This window comes from Grammomys surdaster, unplaced genomic scaffold, assembly GCF_004785775.1.
Source record: "Grammomys surdaster isolate TR1022 unplaced genomic scaffold, NIH_TR_1.0 125984, whole genome shotgun sequence".
Taxonomy (NCBI): domain Eukaryota; kingdom Metazoa; phylum Chordata; class Mammalia; order Rodentia; family Muridae; genus Grammomys; species Grammomys surdaster.
The window spans coordinates 3,441,187-3,465,461 of NW_021620800.1; the positions used below are offsets into that span (position 1 = coordinate 3,441,187).

At 49.0% G+C, this 24,275-nt stretch overlaps 1 protein-coding gene across 1 annotated transcript in view; it reads right to left on the minus strand.

The window, feature by feature from the left end:
• The window catches only part of Pepd (peptidase D), a 136,033-nt gene extending 125,688 nt beyond the window's left edge, over nucleotides 1–10,345 (minus strand). The window contains exons 1-2 of the mRNA XM_028754198.1: nucleotides 10,261–10,345; nucleotides 1,551–1,734 (exon numbers count right to left, since the gene is read on the minus strand). Of these exons, the coding sequence (XP_028610031.1) occupies nucleotides 1,551–1,734; nucleotides 10,261–10,277 (201 nt within the window). The 5' untranslated portion in view covers nucleotides 10,278–10,345. The remainder of the gene's footprint in view (nucleotides 1–1,550; nucleotides 1,735–10,260) is intronic.
• Between the last annotated feature and the right edge of the window lie 13,930 nt (nucleotides 10,346–24,275).

Below are 24,275 nucleotides of genomic sequence, written 5' to 3' on the forward strand. Positions count from 1 at the left end.
CAACCAGGGAGCCCACAGCTGAATTTAGAAAGGTGATGATTTTTTTAAGCTACAAATATGTAGAGAGCTCTAGAAGCTTCAAGATTCGGCAGAAAAAGCCTGAGACCTCCATGGTACTTGGCAGCTGGAGATTGCAGGCCGGTGGCTATGAGGACAATGCGGCCATGAGCAAGAGGCTCATAGCCCATGTGTGTCCTGCTGCAGTGGATGAGCTCCAGCCTAAGGCCAGACCTTGTCTTTTCCTTTCCATACGACCTGCCTCTTCACATTCCTCTGTGCCCCCACCTTTCACTGTAAGAAAGGTTCCGGCCACAGCTCTAGGTCTGGAAGTTGGGAAAGAAAATAACAGCCATGGAGTCAGACTTTGTGCGTGCGTGCATGCGAGAGAGAGAGAGATATGGTTGTACTGGACATCGAAGCCAGAGCCTACTATGTGCTAGGCAGGGGCTCTACCACTGAGCCACGCCCCCAGCCCCTCACTGGGGGATTCCAGGCAGGGGCTCTACCACTGAGCCACGCCCCCAGCACCTCACTAGAGGATTCTAGGCAGGGGCTCTACCACTGAGCCACGCCCCCAGCCCCTCACTGGGGGATTCCAGGCAGGGACTCTACCACTGAGACACATCCCCCACTGCTCACTGCTAAATTCTAAACAGGATCTCCAACACTGAACAACATTCTCAGTTTCGTTTTGTTGTTTTGTTTTAATGTTGAGGTAGGGTCTCCCTAAGTTTCCCAGGCTAGCTTTAAACTGGTGATCTAACTAATTAAGCCTCTTGAGTACTGGGATTACAGGCCCCCACCAGGCCCAGCTAGAAGATAGGGTTCTAATTCCAGGTCTACTTCTTGTCAAGCTGGCCTTCCCCTAGGCCTCAGTTTCCTCCTCTGTAAAGTGGGTATGTTGGATCAATGAGTGTAGGCCCAACACTGGGTCACTCTAGTTTCCTGGGCAAGTGTTGTTACTCCTGAGAACTTTGTGTTGCAGTAATTCTCAGCTAAGTACAGGATGTCTAGGATGTACCGTAGGTTCCTGGACCTCAGTGAGATCCTAATATACATACAGGGCTGGGAGAGGGAGACATGACCAAGGCCCACTTAGGGTGCCAAGGGTGAGCACTGGCCAAACCAGATGAAGATGGGGGCCTCTGAACCCCCACAGATCTCCTCTCTTCCCTGCAAGCATCTGGTCCCAAGAACTTAACCCCTCCTCTGTAGCTTCACTTTCTGCTGTCCCCCTAAATTGTAGTCTGTGGCCCAGACCACCCTGTTTTACCCATTCCTCTGCACACTGCCCTCTTGTTTGTCCAAATTCACCCTGGCTCACTCAAAACATCAGCTCCTCCAAGAAGCCTAGCCTGCTTGCACCCACAAGGATATATTTTTAGACCCTGACATCTCTGCCCAACAGGTGAGGCTGGAGGTACTGGCTCCGGATGTGGACCCCAGCTCCGGACCCCAGCTCCCATGCTGCTTCTAGGAGCCCTTGGAACCAACCCCGCACAACCCTGACCCCATGCCAGGCAAGCCTGTGAAGGCGGGGTGCGGCTCACCTGGCGGAAGACGATGGAGGTATCGGTGCAGTATCGTTGCATCTCTTCCCCACCCTGCAACACGACAACTGAGCCGGCCTGTACAGCTCCATTCTTCCTCAGCCTCTCACACAGGCGCTGCCTGTTCAGGGCGAATAATGCCAGTGGCACCTTCAGGGTCTCATTCCCCAGGGAGAAGGAAGGGCTGCAGAGACATGAGCACAGGCTGGTTAGTTCCTCCCCATGTGTGTCCCTTACCTGTAGTCTGGGCCTGCAGAGGGGCTCTGGTCAACTGGTGGTAAGCCGGCTTGTACTTAACCTGTTGGGACCCAGAGATAACCCTTCACTGAACCAATCAAGGCTACAGAGGCTACTCCATCATACTCTCTGACCTTCTGCTCCTGATGCCTGGTTTACCTGGGGATGAGGGGTGACAATACCTGCTCAGGTGGCAGGCGGGCAAGGCTTATGTGGGAAAGCCTCTGCAGAGGAGACAGCACTCATGTGCCACCCTCCAGGGCCTGCCATCTGCTTTGGATTTTCAAGAACAGGTGGGAAAGCTGAGCTCTGACCTAGACAGCGTGGCCAGCACCACATACTTGCCTGCACTCGCCGTTCCACCCCCCTCACATCTGTTCCCAGCCTTACAGTCTGCATTGGTAGTTCCCATGCTCAACTATGCCCAAGCCCTTAGTATACACAAACATGCAGCCCCACAACACCATGCCCCTGTGACCAGCAACTGCAGAGTGCAGACTTCAAGGACAGCAAGGCTGGTGTTCTGGAAAGTCCACTGGGGCTGGGAAGGGCCAGGTCTGGCTTCACTGGGGGATGTGCCTCCCTAGGTTTCTTTCTTTCTTTCTTTCTTTCTTTCTTTCTTTCTTTCTTTCTTTCTTTCTTTTTTTTTCGGTTTTTCGAGACAGGGTTTCTCTGTGTAGCCCTGGCTGTCCTGGAACTCACTCTGTAGACCAGGCTGGCCTCGGACTCAGAAATCCACCTGCCTCTGCCTCCCAAGTGCTGGGATTAAAGGCGTGTGCCACCACCTCCCAGCCCTCCCTAGGTTTCTAAAATAGCTCATGCCCAGGTCCCATGCCACAGCCACAGATTGTGTACAACCTCCCCACCCCCATACCCATTCACAGGCTACTCCTGCAACAACTTTCTCCCCCATTAGGGCACCTTCAACATCCAGACATATAATAACCTGACCCTAAATAAAGGAAAACTACTTCCTCAACCCTATCAGCAATCCACTTCTTCCTCCACTTTGCTGTTAATACTCTAAAGAAAAAAAACAAGCTTCTGGCACTCCTGACAACACATGCTCTCCAGTTCATCCTGAGGCCTACACATCACTCCCCTAAGGAAACACAGTACACCTGGCCACAATGACCCTATGCTTCTAAATCTACGCTGGGTCCTGATCTAGTCCTCACCAGGCCTTTCTGTAGCCATGACGCTGGTACACAATACTGCTGAACTCCACATGAGATGGTTCCTCCATCTTCTCTGTTTTCCCCATCATCTCCAAGCCAACCTCGTACTGGAACCCCAGGACTAGGTCCATACCCTTCCTTCCACTGGGCATAGCTGAGTGGATTCAATGCTTCAGGACTCTTCCTTCCACTGGATTCAATGCTTCAGCTTTAAGTACCATCTATTGCCACAGGTCAATGATGTCCCTCTATATGACATGCAGGGGCCCCTGGCCCTCTGACAGTTAGCATGACAAAGACCTGAGCCTTGCCTCCTCCTGCCACTAGAGGGAGCTGTACTCTGATGGTGCTCAAGCCATCCCTGCCTTCTCATCCCACCTCCGGTCCATGACCCTCACATACCTATCAGGGTTGTAGCCCAAGTGGCCCAGATCACTACACCAGTCTCTCTGAATGCCCCCAGATCCAGCCCACCCACAGTGCCTTGGACCTGTAGACTGTGAGTTTGTAGGTCCATCGACCTGCGCCCAGCCTCTCATTCCAGGCTCATCGTGGTGAGAGGTGGGGGAGGGGAACATGAGCATAGAGCTCCCCCGACTGCTTCCGTGGCAAGCCATAAAACTAAACGGCTTGTGCCAGTCTCTCAGAGCAGAGCCAGGACTTTCTCTCCTTCAGGTTCTTTTTACATTCCTGTAGTTCTGTGAAACCACTGTAGAGCTCCACCAGGGCCCTAGCTGAAACAGGCCCTCCAGAAGATAGAACTAGATCTGTCTAAGTCACTGTGTCCCGTGCCTAGCGCAATGCCTGACACACAGCCAGTTTTGTTGGGGGCCACATACCAACTGTGCAGACCGGAAGATGCCACATCAGCTCCATTCATCAGCTGCGAGGCAGGAAGGGCAGAGGAGCGGGGAATGCCTTTACATCCTGGAGGTCTAGAGACTCACTCCTTCCTCCCAGCACCCTGCCCTTCCTTTTTCTCAGGAGAGTGAGCAGGAGGTTCAGTGGGCACAAGTAGCCAGGGCCTCCACAAAGCTGGGGTTGATATCTACTGTTCTCAGCCACCAGGGTGAAAGAGCAGGAGTATCCTAGTAACAGCTTGTAAGCATGGCTCCCAGCTGGCCTGGCTGACAGGAACTGAAAGTGCACCCTCCAGCACCCACACTCAGGGAACTGCCACCCACTTCCTACCCACTCGGTTACACCCATGGAAGGGAGTCAGCACAGCACAGGAGGGGACTCCTGCAATGGATGGGCTCGGACCAAGTCACCCCACCCACAGTACCACTGGCTAAAAATGCTGGGCTGGGCTTCCTGGCCTCCCACAGCTCTCCTCTATGTGACCCACCTCCTTAAGCCTAACAGGTGACAACTGTCCCTGGCATGTGATCATCCCATCTAGAAGGTTCTTGACCTCTTGTCCAAAATTGTCACAAAGGTCTAAAGACTCTTTGAACACCCAGACTTGGGGCCTACTCCTGTCTCATATAAGGGACTTGAGCATCTAAGCATGTTGGTAGTTGAGGGGCTCCTCAGACAAGCCTCTGGGATACTCACTTACCCCTCCACAGGGCTCAGTCACACCACCACCCACCTTCTCTGAGTTAAAGAAAGCCAGTTCAGCCTGAGCCACCAGGCGAGGCCACGTGATCCAGTCACTGAGTACTCCAGGACACTCTCAGGATCAAAGATTACAGACATACAAAACCCTCAGAGGGATAGTCAGGGCCAGAGCAAAGACTGACTTCACTCTGTAAATTCATCTAATATAGTACCAATAAAACATCCTTTGTGATTATGGGAATTGAACCCCGCATCTGGCACATCCTAGGCAAGTACCCTGCCCCTGGGCTATATATCCCCAGGCATCTCCCTTTTTTAACATTTTATTTTGAGACAGACTGGCCTTGAACTTGCTCTGTCAGCCAGAAAGTTCTTGAACATGCAATTCTCCTGCTCAGATTCCTGAGACCTCCTCTAGGCCTGGCTGTCCAACTGGTTTCTGGTGAAGGATTTGTTTGTTGATTGGCTGGTTGGTTGTTAATTGACCCTTGGAATTTCAAATCCACAAACATGCCATTCCTGAGTCTCGGAACAAACAAAGTACAATCCACTGCATGCAGCCAGGGCATAGATATGTCTGAGAGAACAAAGTGGCTGGTGAACCAGCTCAGGGCTTAAGACATGCACAGGATAGACCCTCCCAGGCCAACCACCAACACTCAGGAGGCAGCCTAGGGCCAATAGCAAACTGATTAATATCAAAGCCAGACCCTCGAGAACATGCAATGCCACAGCTCCTGCAGCCCACCCTTGTCCCAAACTTCCTGTGCCACTGTCTCAGGGTTTCTATTACTGTGATAAAGACCATGACGAAAAGCAAGTTGGGGAGGAAAGAGTTTATTTGGCTTACACTTCCACATCACTGTTCATCACCTAGGAAATCAGGACAGGAATGCAAACAGGTCAGGAACCTGGAGGCAGGAGCTGATGCAGAGGCCATAGAGGTGTGCTGCTTACTGGCTTGTTCTCCATGGCTTGCTCAGCCACTTTCTTATAGCACCCAGGAAACCAGGTCAGGGTGGAACCATCCAAAGTGAGCTGGGTCCTCTGTCATCAATCACCAATCAAGAAAACGCACCACAGGTTTGCCTACAGACAAATCTGGTGGGATCATCTTCTCTAACGAGGTTCGCTCTTCCAAAACGACCCTAGCTTGTGTCAAGTTGACCTAGAACTAGTCAGCACAACCACCCTCTCCTTTGCCCTCAATGGCCACCTGTAGGTTTCTGATCAAAGACCCATGGGCAGACCAAGAGCCATGCATGGACTATTAATACCTTATCTTCTTGGTGAAAAATAATGTCTTTGTTTTCTCTAACTTATAATTCAAATTTACATTTGATTCACTACTGAAGCAAGCAACTATCCTGAGTATCGGCCACGCCCAGGCCTCGGCCTCACACAGAGCTCACGGGCAAAGCATAGCTGGAATACTTTCTCATATGTCAAGACTTCAACATCCAGGTGCCTGTTAGACCTGCTCCAGACCCCTGTTATCTAATTAATGTGTCAATAAAAGCACATGCGATCACATCACAGATTCACTTAACATCCTGACGGCTGCATTTCCGTGTAATTTGTTTTCCTTGTGATTCCTTACTTATTTAACACATTTTCAAACATTATGCCCAGCTGGGTATGGAAGCATCCTAGCATTTGGGAGGTTGAGGCAGGAGGATCGAAACTCAGAGGCCAGCCTGGGGTACACAGTTGCAATCCTTTGCATATCCTGAGCTAATAGATACATGGTGTTAAAGGAGGATGCTGCTTTGGTCTGTCACTAAGATTCATGAAGAGGCTTAGTCTCTAGTGTAACATTAGTTGTGGACCTTTAAAAGGTCTGGGGTTTTCTGGGAGATGATTAGGAATTAATGCTGTCTCGAGGGAATGAGTTAGGTCTCATGGGGCCTGTTACAGATACTGAGGCACAAGCTGAGGTCAGCTGGCCATCTTGCCACAGAACCTCTCTTTTATGCACAAGTTATGTGTTCCTTTCATACGTGTTCCTTCCATGTAATGTCATCTCCAAGTTTTAACATCAAGTGAGGTTCTCACCAGATGCCGTTGGCTGGCATAGCTTCCAGAACTGTGAGCCAAAATAAAATTATTTTCTCTATAAGGTACCAGTCTTGGGTATTTAGGTACAGCATCAGAAAACAGACTAAGATGAGCATAAAGCTCCATGGCACAGACTATAACAAGATCCCTGTGCTACCATGTGAAGCCACATGAATAAGCTCCCAGAGAAAGAGGCCAGCCAAGAACGGCCAGGCACTGAGATGTTCAGCAACCACTGGCTACCTAACTACAGGAAGATATCCCTGAATGGAGGGACTTTGGGCAGGGGGGCAAATGCCACATAGCTGCTTCCCTCTCTCCTGAGAAGGACTGGAGAGCAAGTGCACACACCTAGGGACAAAGACAGGACTGAGTAGAGAGAGGACCAAGCCTGAATAGAGAGAAGAACCAAAGAGGTCAAAGGTCATCTGGGCCAGCCTGGCTTCCACAGACTCACCGGTTCTCCGGAGCCAGCATGAGGACTTTGCTCAGAAGCACAACGTTCACATGAGGATGTGACAGCTTTCGACTCTGACAACATTTTGTGTCTGGAATGCTTATTCCAGCATGGCAGGTAGCTCATCAGGCACACCCAGGGCAGCTCCTGTGATGCTCCTTAGTGGTGTGCAGTGGCTACTGGAGTGCCACTCAGATGAAGAATGAGAAACTGTTCTTCATCCTACTCTTTGGAGTTCTGTACCCCTTCCTATCCACGACTCCTCTCCTTCGGCCACTGCTGGGCTCCCAAGAAGACAGAACAGGATTTTGAAATAATGTATATGGTAAATGTCTCTTTTCACTTGAATGGCACCATTTCACATCAGGTTGGTGGCCTCAGGGATACAAACCAAATAGCTCCCTGGGCTCCAGGGATGCCAGGAAAGGGATGACAGAAATCAAGCCCTCAGCTATTCATGATGGGAAGATGGGAAGATGTGTGCTAGTAACACAAATTGAGCTTCTCTGGGAATCTGAGCAGAAGCCCTTCAATGGGAGGCCTGTTTACGGGAGGAAGAGCCATCTGGGCTGGACCTGCAAATCTGTGAACAGTCTTTTTAGTCATGTTAGATGAGAAGAGCATCCCAGGGCCAGTTGGCTGAGCAAGCTCCAGGACAGGGAGAACAGAGGGCAATGAATGCAGACAGGTCCAGATATGTCCTAGACCTTTCAGCCTCTGTACATAAAAAACTCAATGCATGGCTCCCACCCGTGCATATAATGAAGAGATTCTCTCATTGTGAGTCTGTGATGCTACTTAGGGCTTCTGCTGCTCCCCCAATTCACTCAGGGTACACTTGAGATTCTCATGAGCCTCCTGTTCCCAGATTTTACTAGGACTCTGTAGGAAACCAACACAGATTCCTTGGAAGCCCATGACTATGAGTTGAGGCTCATTGTACCATACACTCTTAGTTGGGCATGGTGATATAAGCCTGTGATCCCATTACCCTGGAGGCTTATGCAGAAGGATCATGAGTTCAAGTCCTACATAGGGCAAGTCCCTATCTGAAAAAAAATAAATTAAAAAAAAAAGCTGGGGATATAGTTTAGTGGTAGAACATTTGACTTGCTTGGCACAAGTGAGTCCTGGGTTACAACCTAGACATTTCCCAAAAGGGGGAGACAATTGACATGCTGATCTGTCACGTGAATGCAGCAGCAAGGAGCCAAGCTTTCTACTGAACATCCTCCAATCTTGTCCCCTTAAGGCCTTATAGGATTCACCAAAGGCTCAACGTTTCTGAGATGGCTCTTCCTAAGGAAGCCCTGGCCAACTGTGGAAAACCTCCACATCTGTCAGCTTTCTTAATAAATATGCCTCCCCGAGACTTGTGTCACTTTTCAATTATCTTGTGTGATGACCTGATCTCAGAGAATCAGTTTGGCTACAAGAGGGTACCTTTGAGGATCTGACTAGTTCCTATCCCAGACCAGAGAATCTTCCAGAAAAAAGTAAGCCTTGAGCCAGCCTGGTATCTCAACCCAAACACAGCTGCTGGAACTGCCTGTGACCACCTCTCCAGCCCAGATGGACAGATGATACCCCACGGACAGATAGATACTTGCACACACTTATTGCCCACTGTGCTTCTTAACGGAGGGTCAAAGGCTAGGTTCACAGTTCTGGTCCTGGAGATCTACCAGGACTTTGTCTGCACAGTTCTCCACCCTGTATGCTAAACATGTCTCAGTGTTTAAAGTTCACCCCAAAGATCACCTAGCACAAAGACCCCACAATCCTAGAGCATATGCCTCTTATTGGCACAGGCCAATATCAGCGTTAGATGATGACAAGAGTTAGATGACAGAATCCCACCTGTCCTTCAGCTTTGACGGCCAGTGTTGTTCCTAGAAAACTGTCCACAGCCACTAAATGATTGCTATGTTCAATGCTCTCCCAACCTTGGAAGCCAACTAAGATGGCGCTGTTTCCACTGCCCTCATTTTATACAGAGAGATGCATTTGCTCCACTAGTTTTTCCATACTTGTCTCAGTTCCTAACTCAGTCTGTGGAGAACTGCCCTCTTCTACCCCTACCCTTCCTAACACCCCTTAACACCCGGTCCACAATCTCTTCCTTAAAAAGCCAAGTGGTGGTGACACACACCTTTAATCGAAGCACTTGGTAGGCAGAGGTAGGTGGATCTCCAAATTCGAGGCCAGGCTGGTTTACAGAGTGAGTTCTGGGACAGCCAGGGCTACACAAAGAAACCCTGTCTCAAAACAAAACAAAACAAAACAGATCCCAAGCAGAGTGTAGTCCTATTACGCCTGTAATGTCAGGACTCTGAAGGGCAAAAGAGGATTCAGAGTTCCAGGCCAGCCTGTGGCTACATAGTGAGGCCCTGCCTAAAACTTTTAAAAAGCAGATTCCAGATGACAATCCTTCCTGCTCCCCCAGGACAAAGTCGGGAGAGGTCACTGAGCACCACACCTACTAGCTCAGGAATGCACCCTACTCTCTCAGTCTTTATCTCTTAACCTTTGATCAACGGTCCTTCCACAACACTGAATAGAGCCCATCTGTCCAAACGTCCTCCCAACAGGACCACCGACCCTTTAATCATACAGAATTAATGGCAAGCCTAAACCCAGCAATGCACTGGGCTGGCGGGGCCCTGCATGAAGTCTGCACTGGAGCTAGAGAGGAGAGAACTGATGGGCAGAAAATCAGGCAGTATAGAGTTGATCAGATAGTTAAGGGAAGCTGTCTTGGAGGAGCTGACATTTGGGCCAGGAAAGAATCGGGAAAGTGATTAACGGATATTCCACGGCCACTCCAAATACTACTCACACTTTCCCTCACTTTTCGAAAAGCGCCTGGGATCCTGGCGCCCAGGCCAGGCTGGCCACCCCATCGGAGGGGCGTGGCAGTGAACAGATTTGTGAAGCTTCCACTTCGGCCTCACACGGTGAGACCGCCACACCCTGGGCTCCAGGGCAGCCCCCCAGGGTCAGTGGGCAGCTGCGAGCGTGCAGGGGCTCTGCAGGTATCACTCGCCCCGCCCAGCTCTCGGTTCCAGTGCCCCCGAGAAGAAGCGCGCGGCCCGCGGTCACACAGCAACTCGAGTCAGAGATCGGGGGACTGTCACCCACTGTTCAACTAGGAACACCGAGGCAGGCCACCTCTACGCGGGCCGCAGGCAGGACAAGGGACAAGCTCAGCACTCACCGAACGGTGGAAGCCATGTTCACTCGGCGCTAGCGTCACGTGGAGTGCAGCGTCAGCTGAACCTGCCAGGGTTCCTCTGAGGCGGACGGGCCGGGGCGGGGCCGGGGCCGGGGCCGGGGCGGGGCCGGGGCGGGGCCGGGGCGGGGTTTTAAATGGGCGGGGTGTCTTCGGTCCCTCCCACTCCGGCTCTGGACTGCACGCCCTGAAGTGGAGGAGCCCTACAGCGGATTAGGCAACTCAGGTTCCTGCAAGGAGCTAGAAGGAACTTGAACATCAACCCTGAAGGCTTTCCCTCTTGGGAAAAAGTGTCCTGAGACAGGAGATCAATTGATTCTAGGTTAGCCCCTGACCTTTTGTATATGTAGCAGCCCGCCCGCGGTAAGAATATACGGGAATAAAGAAACCATGGAGAGGAGGAGGGCCAAGGATGACAGAGAGCTGGGACAACTGGAGTAACAGAAGCCTCCAGCGTTCAGGAAAGGGAGTCTGGGGAGAAAGTCTCTAGCTGAGAGATAAGCAAGACTTTCAGGGCCTTGTCTATAAGTTGAGGAGGTTAATCTAATAGGATCTAGCCCAAACCTCCTCGGGTGCAGAATAGAGGAGCTGAAGAAAAAAAAGCAGAGGCGGCGGGGGGGGGTTAAGGGGGAAGGAAGGATGAGGTGGGGAATAGCTGAGCTGAGCCCTGGTGATAGGGGTGAGTCCTACTGAGAAAGGAGCATCAGAAAGCAGATGCTGTCCGCCCTACTGTCAGCACTTACAGGCACTGGTTCAAGTGCTTTGCAGATGTTAGCACTGCTGCTCACAGGGGCCTCACAAAAGCCCCATGAGGTAGGTGCTGTCTTAGCACCATCTTACAGAGGAAGAGACTAAGGCCCAGAAGGGTAAGTTACATGCCTGAGCTCACACGGGTTCACAGGTTCTTGAGAGCTTGGAAACGCACACGCACACAGAGTGCATTAGCTCCATCTTCAGCTAAAGAGTCTCGACTCCCTAATAAGGGACACTTTTTAAAAATAGCAGAGGAGGAACGGAGAGCTATTCATGTCAGTTTGTAGTAGGAAAACCTGCCCCCAGCTAATCACAGCCCCACTTCTTCTGACATAAAATATGTCAAAATTAAGCCAACTGCCAGCTTAATGCTTATTAGTGTGTAAAAGAAGTAATTATCCTAAATATTTACAAAAGAGAGGGAGAGAACACCCAGCTATTGAACGGAGTGCTCGTTCTGTAGTTGTAACAGGGAAACACTGCCCACGGCTCCTGCTCACCCAGGCCCATCTGCACAGCGGGCCTCGAGGCAGGGTCTGCTCTGACAGCGATTTTCTATGTCAGACACCTGCTGCCTCTCCCCATCCCTCCCCATCGAGGCTCCAGCAGGACGGCCCCTCCCCCACTCTTGCTCAAGACCCTTTCCAGCAACAAGCCTGACCACGCCCCTCACCGCTCTCTATCAGACTCGTCACGTCCCCTGCCACTTAATCACAATTCCCCATCAAAGGCTGAGGCACAGGCTCCTCCTCCCCTGCCCCTGTCCACCAGAGGCTCTGGCAGGGACTCCAGGAGAAGCTGCTGAGGGTGTGGGAGAAATTTTTTTTTTTTTCCTTACTCATGCAGGGCAGACCCAGACGCCGTTGAGCCAGGAGGCAATTGGGGAAAGATTGATTTTAGAGAGCCAGCGTGGGAGTGTGTAAATCAGCTGAGGAAGTGAGCCAGGCGGTGCGCTCATGCCTCACGCTGCGCCTCACCTCTAAGGTCACAGGTCCTCCGAGACAAGGTCTGGCCTCCTGATGGCCTACAGTTGGCTGAGCGGGACCTGATTCATTAGCCCAGATTCCCAAAGCAATATTACTCTTCCGAAGTACCCTGCCCTAGCTACCCCTACAGGAGCTCTATCCTGGCCAAGGTCCTCTATTCTCCCTGTGGCACTGTGTTAAACCACCTTGCCTTGCCCTATCCACCCACTCCAACTGCCTAAGCCACAACTCCCCTATAGCTCCAGGGACATTGGTGACCGCTGGGTCTCTGACTCATATTGGCTCATGTCAACATGGGGTATGTGTGGCCCTGTAGGGGACAGGAGGATATATTCCATCCTCATTTCTCCCAGGTGGGACAGGAAGGCATGTGACAGACAGGACATGATATATTAGTTACTTTACCTGTTGCTGTGATCCCAAACCTGACAGAAGCAACTTAAAAGAGGAACAGTGAATGGGGCTCATGTTTCTAGAGGCTGTAACGGGTCTCTTGAGTTGTCAACTTGACACACCCAGAATCACTTGGAGAGTCTCAGGGAGGGACTTTGAGTTATGCCTCACAGGAAGGGATTGTCTGAATTAAGTTTATTGATGTGGGAAAGCCCAGCCCACTGTAGGTGACTCCATCCCCTAGGCAGGTGGTCCTGACCTATATGAGATAGAGAACTGAGCACAGGCAGCCAAGCAAGGGAGCATGTGTGCATTCATGCCCCTCTGCCCTTGACTGTGAATGTGATGTCACTCGCCGTGTGACGTTCCTGCCTTGACTTCCCCAAAGCTGTGGATTATAACCTAGAATCATTATCGGAGAGAAGCCCCTTTCCACACTAAGTTGGTTTCTGCTGGAATACTCATCACAGCATCATAAATAGAACTAGAACAAGGGGCCAGAGTCCATCACAGCAGGGACTGCATGGCTCCTAGGACAGCTTCGACTACAGCAGCAGGAGCACAGGGCTGCAGCTCCTAACATATTAGTGGATCAGGAAGCAGAAAGCTCAGGCCAGAACCAGAAGTAGGTATCACCTTCAAACATTCCCTTTCATCCCCCAGAGACCTGCTTCTGTGAACTAGGCCACAGTCCACAGGTTCAGCCATCTCCCAAAACAGCACCATTATCTGGAGACCAAGTGGCCAGACATGTGCCTATAGAGAACATTTCTCCTTCAAGCCACAGCACATACTTAGGTGGCTGCCCTGTCATGGTACTAGCATTTTGAAGGCCAATGTGGCCTGCGATGTTCTCCAGGACCACAGCATCAGCCCCAGGAAGGCCCTCCACCACATCCCCATCCTCTTGCCCTCCTTCCCTAGCCCAGTTCATCTGGGCATCCATCTTCCTGCAGAAAAGAGGCAGGGAGCAGCCGAGGGGCCTTCCCTAGGAAGCCCCCGTCACTGCGTCAGATGAAGTGGTCCCTGCTGGGTGCTTTGCCAGGGTCTACGAGGCAATTCTAGATGAGAAATGGAACGGTAGCTTCAGAAAAGCAAATCATTCCGGCAGCCCCTTCAACACCTCGAAGGAACAAGCTCTTTTTGTGTGTGTGAAAATGGGGAATATATTGTTTTTTCAGTGTTTGGAAGACTGTTTTCTTGCCTTGAAATCACAAGCTGCTTTCTTCCAGCGAGACTTATAAATACATCCAATTATCGACATTCAATATAGGAAATAAAGTTCTGAAATTGTTTTCCTCCCCATGTACAGAGCCAGCCGACCGGGTTGCACAGGTGATAATTACTTTTATTTCTTAAAATGAGCTGAATCAGTGTGGAAGCACTGGAGGTCCACTTTTTATTTCTTTCCCCTTTATTGCATTGCCCATGTTGTGCTGGGCTAGTCATTGGCGTAACTCCATTATCCTATTTTAAGATCTCGATAAAGACTAACGTAATTCCTAATTTCAAAAGTTAAGACTGCTAAGTTCTGGTGTAGGAAGGCCTCATTCTGTCGGAAGAATGCTGGAGAGAAACTCCCGAAGGATGTGCTATCTCTCTGCCCAGACCCAAGTTACTGATGTCTTTGTTGGACAGTAAGTGGGTCTCTGATGGTATCAGAAGGTGTCCCATTCAAAAACTCCCGTTAAGGTAGCCCTGTGGAAAAGTCCCTGTATAGTGCATACTCAGCAGTCATTTATCCCTTCGTCTGTGCCAATATCAAGACTGGGTCATCTATGGCACAGGTATAGTGAGGCTCATCTGTAATCTCAGCACTCAGGAAGCTGAGGCAGGAGGATCACAAATTCAAGGCTAACCTGGCCTATTGTCTTAGTCAGTGTTCTGTTGCTATGAGGAGACATCATGGCCAAGGCAACTCTTATAAAAGAAAGCATTCAATGGGGACTTGCTTAACAGAGGCTTGGTCCATTAGCATCACAGCAGGGAGTGTGGTGGCCCACAGGCAGACATTGTGCTGGAGAAGTAGCTGAAAGTTGTATATCCTATCTGTAGGCAGTGGGGGGGGGGGGAGGAATGGGGGTTGGGGGAGAGAAAGAGAGAGAGAGAGAGAGAGAGAGACTCTTTGAAACCCCAAAACCCACACCCAGTGATACACTTCCTCCAACAAGGCCACACCTCCTAATCCTTCTAATCCTTTTCAAGAGTTCCTCTCTCTGATGACTAAACATTCACATATGTGAGCCTATGGGACCACTGTTACTCAAACCACCACAGCTACAGAGCCAGACTCTGCAAAGACAATGGCGATGAAGAAGATGGAGAGGTGTACCTGTGTCTCCTCCATCTCCTGCTGGAGTTGCTACTCACTTAATACCATCTACTCATCCTCCTCAGGACTTGTTTCTCCTCCCTGTGATGTCTGTCTTTAAGGACCTATTCTGCTACATAACTTCTCTCTTCCACAATCTCTTTCTGCCATGGCATCTCCCTTCTGTGACTATTTCCTCCCATGATCTCTCCTTCCCATGACCTCTCTTTTCAGTGACCTCTTCCTTCCATGTCCTCTTTTTTCATGACCTCTACTTCAATAATCTCTGCCTTCCATGATCTCTGCCTTCTCTCACCTTTCCCTTTCACGATCTCTCCCTTCAATGGCCCATCTCTTCTGTGGCTTTCCTGTATGACCACCAAGGCTCCCTGGCTGCCTGCCCACGTAGCTATACCTCTGCTATATCTCAAGGCCTCACATTCGTCAGAGTTTTCAGCAGCAAACAGACATTCAATTTGCTACTCCACTCAGGAGAAGGATTCATAGGTAGGGGTGGGGACACATCACAGCATTGAAGAAAGGCAGGCTTAAGAAACAGAATGGGAGGGCTGGAGAGCTGGCTTAGCTGTTAAAGGCTAGGCTCACAACCAAAAATATAAGAAACAGAATGGGGGGGGGGGGGTTGGAGAGATGGCTCGGTAATACTTGCTGTGTAAGAAGTAGGATTACATTCAGATCCTAGTACCCAGGTAAAAGCTGGTCATGGAGTACACACCTGTAACTCCAGCACTGAGTGAGAAGGTTGAGGTTAGTAGAGTCATTGTCTGGCCTGCCTAGTGGAATTGATGAGCCCAGGGTTCATTCAGAGAGACAGTGTTTCCAAAGATAAGTAGAGAGTGATAAGGGAGGCTGACCAATATTGACCTCTGGCCTCTACACATATCACATACAATACACTCATGTACACACACACACACACACGCACGCGTGAAAAATCAAAGGAAGGAAAGGAAGGAAGAAAGGAAAAGCAAGCAACCAGACAGGACCCAGGAAGAACGATAACCAAATGTGTCCTTAGGCCATACTCTTGGGACCACAGCAGCTGTTACTGCTGCCAAGACAGTTGCCACCACCTCTGCCCCTGGATACAATGTTGCGCTAACACTGCATCCTGACTTCACTCTCTTCATGGCCAGAGTTCTTGGAGGGGCTTGCAAACACCTTGTCTGTCTTCTCCCATGTAGCCTCTGGTGAAGATGGAGGCGAGGGGAGTACACGGTACCTGTTTGTTAGCTTTCTCATTGCTGTGACCAAACATACAGAAAAAACTCTGAGGAGAAAAAAAAATGTCTCATGGTTTTAAAGGGTTCAGTCCCTAGTTGCTTGACTCCGTGTGCTTGGGCAGAACATATTAGCAGCAGAATGTGGCAGGAACCTTCTTCAGCTCATGGTGGATGTGAAACACAGAGAAAAAAGAAAAAGGGGCCACTGGCTACACCTTTAATCCCAGCACTCGGGAGGCAGAGGCAGTCGGTTTCTGAGTTTGAAGAAAGACTGGTCTACAGAGTGAGTTCCAGGACAGCCAGGACTACACAGAGAAACCCTGTCTCAAAACAAACAACAATAACAAAAAGAAGAAGAGGAAGAGGAGGATGAAGAGGAGGAGGAGGATGAAGAGGAGGAGGAGGATGAAGAGGAGGAAGAGGGAGTGGTGGTGGTGGTGGTGGAGGAGGAGGAAGAAGGAGTGGAAGAGGGGAGGAGGAAGAAGGGGAGGAGAAGGAGGAGCAGGAAGAGAAGGAGGAGGAGGAGGAGGAAGAGGAAAAGGAGGAGGAGGAGGAAGAAAAGGCTGGAGACACAATACCCAAAAGGGCCCACTCTTACTGCCTATGTCCCCAGCCAGGCCCTGGAATCCTTGTGTCTAAATGCCTTCCCATACAGTGCCCCCAGCTGGGGACTCTTAGAATATGAAAGCCTGTTGGCGACATTTCAAATTTGAACTATTACAGCACTTCACTGTGTTCTAGTCTCCAAATAAGAAAATGTTGACATATATACACCAAGCCCAACAGCACAGTGATGGATGAGTTTGGGGTACAAGCATCACTTCATAGAAAATATTGAAGAGCTTGTCCCCATAATCTTATACTAAATATTGCAGTTGCAGAGTCCCAAACTCAGTAACTTTCATTTTGGCTAAGTACGAGACTCTTGATTCACAGTTTGGTATGATTTTTGATTTCAGTTTATGTGTGGAGATACACGCATGTCTCTCGATTGGCTCTGAAGTTCTGTGGCTCTGCCTCCATGTAACTGCGAGACAAAGATTCCCCAGTCACGAATGCTCACTTGAGACTGTGGTGAGAGAGCAGTGTGGACTAAAAAGTCAACAGGCTTGTCCTGAGTCCAAGCAGGGAACATCTGGTCTTCATGTTCCCCTTCTGAAGCCAAGTGGTCTTTGCTTCCTATGAAGGGAACATCTCAGGGTAAGACAAAGTTTTGAACACCTGGGCTCTAGCGGGATAGTTTAAAATGATACAAATGAGGCATTTTTCTTAGTGTGATATTAAATATTATGAAAGAACATGAACATAAATATATAATAAATATATTAATAGGTAAATAAATATATGTGTATATTTCATATGTAAATATATATTTAATATAAATATATGAATTTCTTTATAATGATATATTATTTATAAATATATAATATATATTTATTGGATATCCATATATATCCCATGTATATTAAATATCTTTATTGACTTATATATAATATTAGTATATAATATATAAATATATCTATTAAATATATCACATGTATTTAATTATGTCATTTATATATTACATAATATATATAAATACATATTAAGTATATATGGGATCTATATGGGGTTATTATTTTATTAGATTTATTATAGACTTTGGCCCAGCTAGTTCAACAATGGTTTATAAAATTCAAGAATCCAGAAATTGTTCAATTCTCAAGGCTGGATATCTCAGCTGCTCTTCAGGGTATGTCAGAATCCCTATGAAGTAGGTTTCAGTGCCCGTGAAGTGAGAGTAAGGGCAAACGAGCAGAAAGTAACACTTCCTTCGTCCTTTATATAGGCTACCACCAGAAAGAGGAGTGACCCAGATTTTAGATGGATCGTCCCACCTCAAAAGGCCTAGATTTCAGGTAGGCTTTCCTACTTCAAATAATTAAACTAAGAAAAAAAAAATCCCTCACAGTTGTACCCAGTCGCATGGGTTTTAGTTAATTCTAGATGCAGTCAAGTTGACACCAGAAATAGCTATCACACACATGAAGGTAAAAACCTGTAACCCTGGCTTTGCTGTTTACTCACTGTGTAACGTTAGGAAAGTACCCAACTGTGGGACTGTAGAAATTCTGGGGTGTTTGGCCACGCCCCCAGAACCCAGAGACCTAACACGGTCTCCATGTAACATGCAGTGGGTCACATAAGGCACAAGTAGAGGACGGGGAAACAGGTCTCTGCCTCAAGATTTACATATTACCTAAAGGCCCTAGCCCCGTCCCTCTCCCGCTTCCAATATAGGGAAGCCCTTCCTGGCATTTTGCGGGAGAGCACCACCATTCAGATACATCACCATGGTAATAAAATCTCTAATTCCACATGTCTCCTGGGACTCTGGACTCTCTTTGTGTAAGTGGGAAACTCGCTGGGGGGGAAAGCCTTCCCTCCCTCCCTGTGCTCCCTGCTGCAGCCGTCCCCGGGACACTCTCCCCTGTAGTGGCGGTCCATGTACCCGGGCCTTCGCGGGCTGCCCTGTCTCTGTTCCGGGCACCCCCTTCTCCTGTGCGCCACTGCTCCGGGACCCTGCGCCTGCCTGTAGCTTGCGGACAGCCCAAGCCCCACGACGTGGGCGGGATCGAACCATCAACAGAGAGTGTAGCCAAGTCCCAAGTCCCACCAATGGAGCCTTGGTTCCCAGGATGGAGTCGGCCTGGGGCCTGACCCTGCCTGCACCCCTTGTGAGTTTTGAACCACACCCAACCTCTCTGAGTCTCTATTTTCTCATAGGCAAAATGAAAATGGTAGGCTCCGGCTCAGAGGATGAATGAGATTGTATTGGCTGGTCCCAGAAGATCCTCCAGTTCAATCCCTGGTCTGTGATGAGGTCATCATTATGTAAATGGTCATTCGAGAAGTGGGGGGACAGCAAGAAGGAATTAGCACCACACCGTATCCTCAAGGTAGGAGGTCAGGTGCTCTATTTTCATTTCTGTTGTGTGATATAATGCCCTGATAAAGGCAATTTCACCAAGAAAGGGGTTTATTTCAGCTCATGATTTCAGGTTACAGTCCACCATTGTGTGTAGGGCGGTGGGCAGTGAGAGGCAGCTGGGCGCCTGGTCGAGCACAGGCCTCAAACCTGGGACCCTAATGGGACAGTAGGTATTCGACCTTGCTCCTGGGCCCCTGGTTCCTCTCACTTAGCTTTAGCTCTCCACAGCCCCTCCCACAGAGAGGCCTATGGCCATCAGTCTCGTAGGAGCAGTGCCTCAGGCTCTCCCACATGTAGATGAGGTATCTCCAAGCTCTCAGACCAAGGCAATAGGTGTTATCTGCTGCTAGACCCTAACCCACCCTAAAACTGTATATAAGAACCCTATTTGGGAGAAGTAAAGGTGTGCGAGAATCATCCCGTTGTCCGAGAGTTTCTGTCAGAAGATCTGTAGCACTTGGGAAGAGATCTACTCTCCAGAAGTGCCTTCAGGACCCTCCCCTCCTTGCTAGCTAGACGGCTTCTCACCAGCCCAGCCCGGACCAGCTCAGCACAGAGAGACAGGTGCAGCACCTGGGAGCAACTGGATGGCAACAGCCCAGACGTGGGCAGAGGCAGCAGCGTAGGCAGCAGAGGTGATTCCCCCTCCCTGCTCATACTCTATCCCCTTGGCCTGGACTCCCACACCCGGCCAGGCCGGAGATCTTCCTGGGAAGCCCTCCAGAACAGGGACTCACAACTGTAGATAAGTCAAGGAGACAATGTAGTATTATTATTTTAACAAATCCCACCATGGGGTTGTTACTACCTCAATGGTTTACGTTCCCAAATGCAAGACAAACACTCAGCCTTTATATTTTACTATGCCTTAAACAGCACAATAGCTGGGCACCTGCCTAACCTCCATGCTGTTAGAATCTACCTCCCACGGATAACTCCGAGTTATTACCTACTACTTTCTATGTTCCATTGTGTCTGCTCTTGACCCAATTAAACAGCCTTCTGGCTGTGTTCTCTTGGCCTCTTTACATGGTGGCTCTGGTTCTCCCTTCTGCATACTCTTACACTTCCATGGCAACTATCTTCTCTCCTCCCCTGCACACACACCTAAGGCATGGTGGCAACCTCCTTCCTCGTGGTCTCAAGCCCAGAAAAGCCTAAAACCCCTGTCTATGTCTCTCCTCCCCAACTATGTGCAGACCTTCTCGTACAAACAGTTTTGGGGTGCAAACATGAAACCTAATCAGCATTAGAATACAAACAGCTACATGACAAGAACTTACAACATCCAGTCATGTCACACCTACAGTCAAGAACAGAGAGGAATGAATGCAGATGATGGCTTGCTTGTGTTCAGCATGATTTCTCCACTCTTATACACTTTGGGACCCCTTGCCTGGGGAATGGTGCCACCCACAGTGGGTTGAGTCCACAGCAACTAACTTAATGAAAATAATTCCACAGGCCAATCTGATTTAGATATCCCTTCGCTGATACTCTTTTCTCAGGTAATTATAGGTTGTATCAAGTCAATGATTAAAACTACCCATCACAGTGGGTAAGCCACCCTTCCAGTTCAGTCCACACACAAAGCAACCTTGGTTGAAAGAGGCAAATCTACCACCCTTAACCAAAGTGGCCAGTTCACAGTTCCTTCGAGGACTAAATGGGCCCAAGAGGATGTCAGTCTAGTCAGGGGTGCTGAAGGAATTCAGGGACAGTGAGTGGGTTCCTTCTGCACCTCACCTTTATCCCAGCCTTAAGCTTTAGTCTACAGGACACTGCTTATATTAGTCTGATATGTGTAGAGTTTCTCCAAGGTGGTTTTATACGATTTTAAGAGGATTAAGGTCTTGTAATAGATCCAAAATTTACATCATAGTTTTTTTTTCTTGGCTATAACCATGCCCTTCTATTGATTTTCTGGGTCCTCTCATCCCAAGATGGCATCTATTTTTTTTTTTTACAAGTTCTAGACTTTGGAAAGCAGAGAGTAGGGGATTTGCTTTAAATAATGAAATGTTAGCAAAAGCAGAGGACTTAGAAGGTGTGTGGTGTAGTCTCTTGCTGTTTCTGAAAACCCTGCCACATCGGTCATGGAACAGTGTCACAGATAACCTGCAAGAGGGTGACGCACATGGTTATCAGACACAAGATCAAGGGCATCTTAAGGTACTTGTCCTCCAGTCAACCCCACAGCAATCTCAGAGCCATAGATAACTCCCGTGTAGACCAGCTAAGTGGGCTCCAGATTAATACATGACATGTAGCCACACTATGGGGAAGGGGATAATTTCAAAAATCATATGTGACCCAAATCAGAAAGAAGGGACCCTAGAATATTGTCCCAGAGAGGTTCCTAGGGCAGATGATACAAAGGGCTATTTTGCAATGGAGCCAATTGGGAAGGGGCAGGTTCCTGTAGCACTAGGGACAAAGTATGTTCTTCACTTGACCTCAGCTCTGAACATAGTATGGAAAAGGCTTCAGGGTCCCAAATCTTGTCACCATGATTCATTGCTCACCTAGCTGGACTTAGGTGAGCATCACCTATGTGGTGAGACACATCTCTGGGTGACTCCGGGAGAGGGTTTCCATAGAGGAGGAGAGGAAAGATTCACCCTAGGTGTGAGCAGCAGCATCTCATAGGCTAGGGTCCTGGGTAGAATAAAAGGAGGAAGGAGAAAGCCATCTAAGCTCTGGTGCACCGTTTTCCTTTTCTCTGCTGCCTGGCTGCCATGCTGGGAGCTACTATGCTTCCCCAGGCCCACCCCTCCCTGAAGGACTGAGCACTCCGAGACAGTGAGCCAGATTAAGTAATTCCCCCTTCGGAGGCCAAAGGGGTTGTAAAAGTAACTAACATAGGCACTTGATAGTTATGCTGTATTGGGGAATTCAGAAGGTGGCACCCCACATAGATCTCTGTGGGACCATGGGGGTCAGGCCATGGCCATACAGGAAGAGAACATTCCAGATGGTGTTTCCTGGGCAATACATTTGAAACACATCAGGATTCTGCGAGCTTCTAGAAAAAGCACTCCAGGGACTACCAGGGATACTTAGAAGGGTTTTTACAACTGAGTGAGCTCTGTGTTAGAGAGAGGAACATAAAAAGCCACAGAGACAAGCGTGGGAACTCCACCTACACAGATGAAGGGGGTACAAACAAGACCTATGTGGAGTACACAGAGTTTAAGTACATTAGACATTTTGTGTGCTGTGACCACAGTGCCTGGCAGAAAAACAAAACCAAAAAATAAAAATAAAGGATAAAAGATTTCTGCTCATGGTTCCAGAACATTTCTGTCCATCATAGAAGGAATGGTATGGTATGACCTGCTTATGTGACAGAGGCCATCAGGTTATGATAGACAAGGAAACAGAGAGTGATACAGGAAACAGAGATAACAGACCTCTGGGGGGACCCTCCTCTCCATACCTTATGACTGTTTCCAGATCCTCCCCCAAAAAAGCACCATCAACTAGTTGTAGGAAGCACAGCTTAGAGTAAGCATTAGAGAAAGCAGGATTGTCAATCACTCAGACCTATTTTCTTCAAAGTAACCTGATCACCTGGAATGCCGGGGAAAGTAGTCAAACAAATTGGTGATCCTTTGCTATTCTATTAGGAGCCAGTCTCCACCTGAATCCCCTCCCAAGCCCCAAATATCCTGAGCATCATTTTGGCCCTAATCCTGGGATTTGTCTCTCTGTGACTAGAACTCACCCCTGTGAAAGAGGTCACATGTACTTTGCATCCTCCATTAATAGAATGTATTTGTATGCTTATTATATATTCTTCTAGTCTAGGTGTTATGAAATATAATGCGTTGGTGGGTGGGGCTAAGGGGGTACCTGGTGGGCCCGTGCCCACACCATGGGACAGACCAGGTATAGGGGAGAAGGGAGGGGAGTGAGGGCCTGGAGAAGGGGTAGAGGCAGACAGATGGGAGCAGAGCCATGGGGGCAGAGAAGCAGGAGCAGAGGACAGAAAGGACAGAAAGAGAGGAAGAGAGGCCAGCCGGAACATGTGAGAACAGAGAGAAAGAGTGAAAGAGCTGGGATAGCAAGCAATCCTCTTATAAGCTGCCAGACCATCTGCACTTGGCAGCGCTTAGGTAACAAAAAAGAGTTTGTCTTATATTTCCCTGTCACCTGCTATCACTGAGGGAACCTGAGGCTGGAACTGAAGCAGAGGCCGTGGAAAAATGCTGTCTCATGGCTTGCTCATTCTGCTTTTTTATACAACCTACCTGCTCAGGAGTGGCACTGTCCATGTTCTTAACCAAGAAATACCCTCACAGACTTGCCCATAGGCCAATGTGCTAGAGAAACCTCAACTGAGGTTCTTCTGTCTTCCCAGGAGCTGGGGTGGGTGGGGCTTTGCCCTACTCAGAATATAAGCTATTATATACCAATCATCATTCAGCAAAATTAGCAGATATCTGAGAAGTTGCCACTGGCCAGCTCAGTTCAGACAGCAGTACAGTCTCAGAATCAGAAGCCAAGTTCACAGGCTGCAGGGCAAACTAGCAATATTCTTCCTTCCTTCTTTGTTCTTTCTGGGCATTCAGGTCAAACAGCCTGTGGGAAAATCATGATTTTTATCTGGATCTCAAAGATCAATATCACACTCTCTATTTAGGGCTTGAGGGAGAATGGATTGAAGCTTGTCTGACAGTGGGAAGGCCAGAGGCGGGTGCCCCAGCCCAGGTGGCTCTCCAAAGAGACATCTGATCATGGTGCCCAGACCACAAATCCACCTGCAGAGCAAGCCGTCTTCCTTAGCATCAGGCCTCTCCAAGCTTTCTCGCTTGGCTAATGGGATTCTCAGAGCCTCCCAGCACAGAGGGTGGTGGAGGTGGGCGGCCAGGTCTTTGTTCACAGGGACCTGGGGGAACTGACCTAAAATCTCTACCACATACCACCTATATTTGAAAGAGGGGGTAGCCAAAGCCAGGCCGAGAAGAGCTCACTTTATCTATGTGGCTGTTTCTTGAACTCCACACTGCAGAAAACTTTCCGTCTCTAGTGTCCAGAGCAAACTTCATCCTTGCTATCACCAAGGACCACCTGCTGGTATCTGGGTTTTATTTTTGCTGTGATCAAATGCCTGACAGAAGTAACTTAAAAGGAGGGAAGTTATTTTAGCTCACAGTTTTACAGAGTTTAATCCATGATTGCTTGACCCAACATGTTTTGGCAGAGGAATATCATGATGACATCCAGTGTGCATGTGTGCATGTATGTGGTGTGTGTGTGTGCGTGTGTGTGTGTGTGGTGTGCAGTATATGTGTATGTTTGTATGTGTGCATGTGTATGCATGTATGTATGTATGTGGT